Genomic DNA, 8,678 nt, shown 5'->3' with positions numbered 1-8,678 from the left:
TTACACCTAGATTTGGGAGGTGACCAACCCCTAGTTTTAAACATGAGAAAATTAAGGTCCAAGAAAAGTGACTCCTCCAAATGTCACATTGGGTTAGAGGGTATAAACTCAGATCCTGTGCTTCCAAATCCAGGGCTCTGCCTCCTGTAATTCAAGTAAATAGGCATTTATTGAGCATTTACTTTGTGATGATAGAAATTACTTTTCTATAATAACCAATTATTGAAGGTTTTTCTTTTTTATTTCCTCAAAGACAAGCTAGCCCTTGTGTGGTCTCTGTTGGACAGTTCGGAGGGACCCCACCCAGTTGAGAGAGTTTATTAAAGTGTGAAGAGAATGTAAACCAGGTGAATTCCGACCTAAAAGGCATTAAGCTCACACCCTAGTAACTCCAACATTGTCCAATTTAAGTGGTGTGGGTGGAGTTGGATTCTTTTGTCAAGAGAGCTAGAAGCCCGAGTCTCCAGATCAAGTTAAATTCACAGGAGGAGAATTTGAAAACTTTTGGTCCACCTCCTCATTAACATGTCCACCTCACTGATTATTGACTAATCGGGGTTGATCTCAGCCTTGTCTGGGTGACCCACTTTCCCAAAGGTATTTAAGCATTGACGATCGCCTTCTCTTTTGCTTTTGGTTACCTAGGCACACCACTGTCGATTTCGTGATTATTTGCTAGCCTAATCAATAATTATAAATTACCCAGAAACCCTCTCGGACTGTTCATTCATCTCAGAAAGACTGTGATAAAGACAAAAATTAGAACAGTTCCTGCACATCATCAAAGAGGTTACATTCTACTGACCTAACTAAAAAAGTAATAGTAAAGGGGAGGGGAAAGGTATGGAGAGACTGTTATTAAACGCTAAAAAAAAAAATAGCTAGCATTTTTATAAAGCGTCGTAAGGTTTGCAAAGCGCTTTATAAATACATTATCTTTGTTTCTGTATTTCAGAACTGAGTGTTGCTTTCTGCCTGAACTAAACGCTCGTGGATTAGGTCTTTCCGAAGCCTTACTAGGGCGATCAGAGAAGAAGCGCAGGAAGGATTTCCAGGCTGAGGGTGCGAACACAAAGGGTAGTGAAATAGAGAGAGCTGGCCCCCTCCCACAAAAGGGCGCAGAAGGGAAGGCGCTCGCTCCTACAAAAGGATGTGAGGAGCCTGGAGACCACGAGCAGGATTGGAAAGAGAGCGGGGGAGGGGAGGGGGGGGTCGGAGGAGAGACGCTTTCCGCGGGCGGCGAGTGTGAGACGTGCAGCGCGAACGCCCACAGTGGCCAGAAAGGAAGGAAGTACCGCCGAACTACAAGTCCCAGAAGTCAGCGGGGGCGCCGGCGGCCCGGAAGGAGGCCGAGGCGCGGGCGGGGACTTTCGCCCCGCGGCCCTACGGAGGGGCTCTGGCTGAGGGAATATGTCGCTGCCTAAGAAGAGAAAGACGGAGTCGGCGGACGGAGGCGGAGGCGAGGGCAACGGCGGCGGCGAAGAAGAAGATGGCGGGGAGCGCGATCCAGGAGGGCCGGAGGAGGCCCGGGAGACGGAGCAGGGCGCGCGAGACCGCCTCTACTACGAATGCTACTCGGACGTATCTGTGCACGAGGAGATGATCGCCGACCGCGTCCGCACGGACGCCTACCGCCTGGGCATCCTGCGCAACTGGGCGTCGCTGCGGGGCAAGACGGTGCTGGACGTGGGCGCGGGCACGGGCATCCTGAGCGTGTTTTGCGCCCAGGCCGGCGCGCGGCGCGTCTACGCCGTGGAGGCCAGCGACATCTGGCAGCAGGCCCGCGAGGTGGTGCGGCTCAACGGGCTGGAGGACCGCGTGCACGTGCTGCCGGGCCCCGTGGAGACGGTGGAGCTGCCCGAGCGCGTGGACGCCATCGTCAGCGAGTGGATGGGCTACGGGCTGCTGCACGAGTCCATGCTGGCGTCCGTGCTGCACGCGCGTGCCAAGTGGCTCAAGGAGGGCGGCCTGCTGCTGCCGGCCTCGGCCGAGCTCTTCCTGGCGCCCATCAACGACCGGACCCTGGAATGGCGCCTGGGCTTCTGGGGGGAGGTGAAGCAGCGCTACGGCGTGGACATGAGCTGCCTCGAGGGCTTCGCCACCCGCTGCCTCATGGGACACTCGGAGATCGTGGTGCAGGGCCTGACGGGCGAGGAGGTGCTGGCCCGGCCACAGCGCTTTGCCCAGCTGCAGCTGGACCGCGACGGCTTGCAGCAGGAACTGCAGGCCGGCGTGGGCGGGCGCTTCAGCTGCCGCTGCTACGGCTCGGCCCCCATGCACGGCTTCGCGCTCTGGTTCCAGGTCACCTTCCCCGGTGGGGACGGCGAGAAGCCCCTGGTGCTGTCCACGTCGCCTTTCCATCCAGAGACCCACTGGAAGCAGGCGCTCCTCTACCTAGACGAGCCTCTGCAGGTGGAGCAGGACACGGACATTTCCGGGGAGATCACGCTCTCGCCCTCTCGGGACAACCCCCGCCACCTGCGGGTCTTGCTCCGCTACAAAGTGGGGGACCAGGAAGAGAAGACCAAGGACTTCCGCATGGGGGACTGAGCCTGCACATCAGTCCCCCACCCCTATTCCCCTCCCCTTTCCAGCTTCCCCCGGGCGGGGTGGGAGAGGGACTGGAAAACTCGGGAGGGGGGGGAGGCACTTGGACAAAACTGAGATTTCCGACTGCCTTTTACCGCATTTGGCATTGGGGAAGAGGGATGGAGATTGCTGTGGCCTCAGTCTTCTCTAGAGGAGACGTAACTGGTGGTTTTAACGCTATTTTTTTAAGAAAAAGTGCTTACTAAAGACTTTTTTAAACTTCAGATGCATGTAGCACAGAGCACTTTTTTGTCCTTCGTTCGCTGGGGGGTTTGGGGAGGGAGGAAGGGGAGAAGGTCCAGAAAGGGCCTCTCCTCCTCTTTTTAGGCTGAAGTTCAGAGAGATCTGGGGAGTTAGGCCTTCTGAATTTCCAGTCTGACTTTGATATCTCTCCAGTGCCATATTTCTCAATCTGAGAACTCCCCCTCCCAATGGCCTTTTTTTTCCCTGTGTTCTTCTGCCTAAGACACTGTCATATCTAAATACTATTCTTGGATTGTAACGAACATTGTAGCAATAAGGACAGGTATAAAGTGAACAGCAAGGTTGTGCTCAATTTTGAAATAGCCATGTTCTCTGGAACAATTCCTATTTATAGATTTGTCACATTGGTGGGGTGCTAAAGTGAATCGGGCACATAATTATTCCATTAAGTAAAGTGGAATGTTACTTCCCAGTTTCACAGCCTAACCTAAGAAACTTCCATGGTGCATTGTATGGTACAACAGTTGAAGGGTAATAAATGTTTAAACTAAATGTTTTTTCCCTTACTCATTTAATATCTTTCTAAGAAAATGTACAAGTTTCCAATTTCCTTTTTTTTAAAAGGAGAGAGTTAGACTATAAATTATTTTACTTCTTATTGATAAGTGGGGTTGCAATGAACAGCCTCAGTTTCTGACCTGTGGGTTTTTTTCTTAAACCTATGATAATATTGTTTCAACCAATTAACAGAAGAATTCTTTAGAAGAATGCTTGTTCTTTAGGTAGAAATATTCATTCTCTAAATCACCTGATTTAGATCATGTGGCCTAGCCTTTTAAGACCTGAACTTCAGAATTTGAATCTTTGTTTCCCCTTTAATCTGAGCCAAAAGTGAAGTCTTGTGAACATGATAGATTCTCATATGATGAAGTGTGTTCCTCCTTTTTATTTTCTCTATAATAGATGAAAATTTTGACATCTTTCATTTTCCTGATTGAGATAAGAAACCTTGTCCATTGTCTGTGACTTGGCTTGTTTTGTTTTTTCTTTTTTGGTCTGCTCTGGAGAAGTCTGAAACTCTAAGAACATGTAGCCTCAGGGAAATTAAAAACAAAGTGGGTTTTTTGTCTTTTTTTTTTTAACATCCTAACAAAATTGTTAGACATGAACAAATTACATTCCAAAGTAGTCAAATGCATTTATTTATTTCAGTATATAAAATTTTTTGGAGATTCCTCTTGTTGCAGATTAAAGTATTGTAAATAAGTTGTTATAATTAGTGTTTGATGTAAGAATTTTTTCTCTGAGGGGGAACCTTTATTCATAGACCGCCATGTTTACATGTTTACTGAATGTCAATAAAAGTTATACTTTTGTTACCACTCTTGTGTGCAGATAACTTTAATAGGTTATTATTCATAAGTGGTACATAAATAGAAAGTTAGACAGTTTAAATAAAAGTTGATGGGAACTAGTGGTTTGTTTTTTCTTAATCTTAAAGTTATATGTGTACTGTGTTGCTATTTGTGTAGGATTTTACTCAGCTATCTGCTCTAGAAACAGGACTTGCTATAGTAAACTTTTTGTTACATCATCGATTTGTTACTTGTGATGTACATACTGTAGCACTTGAGTAGCATTATAGTATACTTCCAAAATGTTTTCATATATTATAAAAACAGTATAGTTACTGTTACCAGTATAATACTGATCTATAATTCTTTACATTTTTCAAAGAACCTGGAGTCTACTTTGTCTCATTATCCTCATTAATAGTGCTAGTAGTATAGATATTTCCATTTCACCAACAGACAAGGAAATAGTTGTAAATAACATGCTAAGAAAAGCTGCTTGAGCTAAGTCAGTGATCTTTGCACCTAAGGAATGGTAAAATTGTAGAAATGGAAAGTATATTAGAAATTCTAATAATACTATTATTTTAATAATGGTCAATTATGTAAGGATTTAAGGTTTGTCAAGCATTTGCTATGTCATCTTATTTGATCCTCTCAACAATGTTAGGTAGGTATTATCTCCCCTTATTTTCAGACTAGGGAACAAGCAACAAGCTGTTAAATGTTGAAGAGCTGTCTTATAGGATCATACAGGTAGTATGTGCCTGAGAGTTGAATTTGAACTGCAGTCTAACTGATACCAAGTCCAACTCAATCCATTATCCCTTTGCTCTCTAGACATTGGTTAAAACATTACTTTTACAAATGAGAACACAGGCCTAGAGAAGGGAAATGATTTGCTTAAGGTTAACAAGCAGAAAAAAGGTTTGGTTTGAAGAGGTGGAGAAAGATCACTGACCTGGCTTCCCCATTATTTTTATTCAGATGTAACTATTCCCATCATCAACTGAATAAAGTGCAAATTTCCTTTCCTGGGTTTTGAAAACCTTGCTCAGTCTAGCTCCAAGCTGCTACTCCCAAGTTTGTCTGTCTCATGCTGCTTCCACTTATATTTTCTTTATTATTTTTTTCATCCTCATCCTCTCATTTATTTCAGTACCTTTGCTTACAAATATCACCTCCCAATTTCATCTACTAAAATTAACAACTTCCTGGAAAGCCCAAATGAAAGATAACCTCCAGGAAGTCTCCTGGGCCTCCTCCCCCCAGGTGGTAGTGATCTCCTGGGATTTTCTGAAGCACTTTGCCTGAACCACTCTCTCCATTTATCACATTTTCCTTTACATCATAGTTATTTGTGGATATGCCTTAAGATCTTTGAAAAAAGTGTCCCAGACACTTTTATATTTAGATATCCTCAGAATACCTGATTTGTTTTGAACATAGTAGGCACCTAGTAAATGTTGAAGTATTCCATCAAGGGAAAGAAAAATACACTCTGAAAATGGGTCTACAAAAGCAGGTGGATCTTGGGACTCTTGAACATTTCTAAAATGTGTTTCATGGCAAATCTTGTGTTCCTTGTGCTCGTGCAATTCTGGTTTAATACAAAGGAAACGAACATTTATCTGTTTCTTGGTGTTTGTATAGTGACATTCAAAGCCAGAGAGTTATAATGCTAGATATCTCTAAAGAAAGGGACAGTAATATCATAAGAAGTTCTCTAAATTTGTCAGGAGATAGGGGATCAAATCTTGTAAAACTTACTACTTGTGTGATGTCAAGAAAATCACCAACTTCCCTGGCTAAGTTCCCTCATCTATAAAATAAGACAGTTAGACTAGACAGCCTTAGATCTTAAAAAAAAAAAAAAAACAATAAACATATCATTTATATAACACTTTAAGGTTTGCAAAACACTTATTACAGATTTTTCATTTTATCCTTATGGGAACCTTGGGAGGGATGTGCTCTTCTCCCTATTTTACAAATAAGGAAACCTAGATTGAGAGAGAACAAGTGACTTGCCTAAGGTCAACAGTTGGCAAGCATCTGAGTCAGGATTTGAACTTAGGTCTTGATGACTCCCAGTCTAGCTTTATCTGCTCTTATCACCTACCTGCTTTCAATTCTATAATCCTATGTGTATGGGTTCTGGTTATGTTACTTAAAAAATATGAAGCCTGGAATAAATAAACATGGGCCTTGCCATGTGCTAGGGATTGGGGAGAGATATACACTTAAACTATAACATTGTGCCTGTCCCTAAGGATAGTGCCTCTCCTTGATCCCAAATGCATCAATGTCAACTTGGAAGGAGGTTTCCATTAAAGTCTCCAAGGCTCTGTTCACATTTTTATTAATGACTCAGATACTAAAGCAGAGATGGCATGCTTGTCAAATTTGTGGATGACACAAATCTCAAAAGGATATCTAATACATCAAATTACTAAATCAGCATCCAGAAAGATCAAGATTACCAAATCAAATAAGATCTAATAGAATAATAGAGGTAAATATAGTCTTACAAATCAGTTCAAAATAATTATAATGTAATGGAGGTGTGGCTAGACATCAATCCATGTGAAAGATTAGGTATGGGTATGAATGAGAAGGAAGGAAGAGAGTTAACTGCAGTTGTGAATCTGAGTGACTGGGTGGAAATTTGGTGGTAGAATAGGTTCCATTTTGGACATGCTATATTTGAGGAAGAAATATTAGAAGATGGATAAATTCAGGAGAATTGTGTGATAAATTCAGGAGAAAGAGTAAGACTAAATAGAAAAATTTTGTTCAGAGTCATCTGCAAAGATGATGGCTGATGGTAGTTGATAAGATCTCTAAGAGATCTGGCAGCAGCCTGGTCTCCTCCAACTCAGCACTTAGAGTTTGCAGGTTGGGTCCTTACGGAGTGACTACTCTCACAAATTCAAGGGTACTGTTCTCTGCGGGTATATATTCTTAAACCTATAGCTTGTGAGACCCTACCATTATACTTAAAGCTAAAGAGTCATCCAGTAGACACAATTAGCTCACAGTCAAAGTAAAAACATTTACTAGTTGGGTGGTGAAGTGGATGGAGTAGTGGGCCTGAAGTCATCCTTCTGAGTTTAAATCTGACCTCAGACACTTACTAGCTATGTAACCCTGGGCAAGTCATTTAACCCTGTTTGCCTCCATTTCCTAATATGTAAAATGAGCTGGAGAAGGAAACAGAAAACTACTCCAGTATCTTTGCCAAGTCAACCCCAGATGCGGTCACAAAGAATCAAACATGGCTGAAATGACTGAACAACAAAAGCATGTACTAAGATAGTATTGTAACAACAATAACTACGTATTTCCCCTACAAACCTGTGGGGCACTATTCCCCGAAATGCACATGGTATTAATGGGAAGAGTGGATACAGATAAACTGGTAATAAAGTAAAAACATATAGGGAACACTCAACAAAGGCAAATCCAGCATCTGGTCCTGCAGGGCCCTGACATTATGCCTTTTCTTGTGGAGTTCTCCCACAGTTTACCAATGGATGTGGCATCTCCACTGGGATATTGCTTATTTTGCCAAGTTTTTTACCTTTGCTAAATTTGCTTAGCTGGGTTTGTTTGTCCATCTCCAGTCAACTGCTTGGCTCCATACTGTGACCTTCTAGAGGAGGCCTTGTCTTTTGCTCCCACTCCTACCCTCTACCCTAGCTGCTAATACCCTCTTACGATTCTTTGTATAACTTTGTATGTACTTTGTATGTACCTCTATATGAGCATGTTTTGAATATGAGCTTCTTGAAGGCAAGAACTGATTTTGCAATTTATTTCCCAAGGATTCATCATAGTCCTTGACACATAGTAAATGATTAATAAATACTTTTTGATTGAGTTATTTATAGCACCCTCAACCAAGGTGGTACATTGCTTTGAGAGAAGCCCCGGCCTACAAATCAGCAAATTCTTCTGGTTCCCCTATAAGAAATTCTTTAGCATTTATCATTATGCTGGGTTTGTGTCCCAACTGGGTTATAAATTTCTTCAGGGCGTGGATTTGATTCACTGGTTGATTGATTGATTGATTGATGCTCTCATTGCTACTTTGTAGTTCTTTTCACTTATTTCTTCCCTCTCCCCTCATCCCATTTTCTCATCTCAATCCTATTTTAATGACTTGCCCCAGGCCCCAAAATAACTAGTTATATTTCTCCTGGCAGACTCTGAACTGTATCTACAAACTTGTGAAGGAAGCTCTGATTGACTCAAATGGTCCATGAGAAAGACAACTAGACAACTGCAAAATAAGCAGGTTGTTTTAGATAAGCTTTAAGATTCTTTCTAGTTCTAAAGCTATGAAATGTGAACTCCTGACACATTCCCTTCCTCATAGCCAAATATATAGCAGCAAAGTTGTTGGAACAAAATCTGTGTGTCCCTTCATTGTAGTTTGAATATTTACCTACACAACACCATACATATTTAATGTTAGGTATATATCTGGACTAAGAGAGGCAACATGACATAGTTGACAGGGGACCCTGG

General features: G+C 42.8%; 1 protein-coding gene across 1 annotated transcript; it reads left to right on the top strand.

The window, feature by feature from the left end:
* Positions 1–261: 261 nt before the first annotated feature.
* Positions 262–2,690, top strand: PRMT6 (protein arginine methyltransferase 6). Its single transcript, XM_069090504.1, has one exon. It carries the CDS (start codon positions 1,411–1,413, stop codon positions 2,548–2,550), a length of 1,140 nt encoding a protein of 379 aa, XP_068946605.1. The 5' UTR covers positions 262–1,410; the 3' UTR covers positions 2,551–2,690.
* Positions 2,691–8,678: the final 5,988 nt, after the last annotated feature.

This window comes from Petaurus breviceps, unplaced genomic scaffold (genome assembly GCF_028583685.1).
Source record: "Petaurus breviceps papuanus isolate PSGF00001 unplaced genomic scaffold, PetGlider_PUasm1.0 186, whole genome shotgun sequence".
Classification (NCBI taxonomy): domain Eukaryota; kingdom Metazoa; phylum Chordata; class Mammalia; order Diprotodontia; family Petauridae; genus Petaurus; species Petaurus breviceps.
This window is presented reverse-complemented; position numbering and strand designations above follow the sequence as displayed.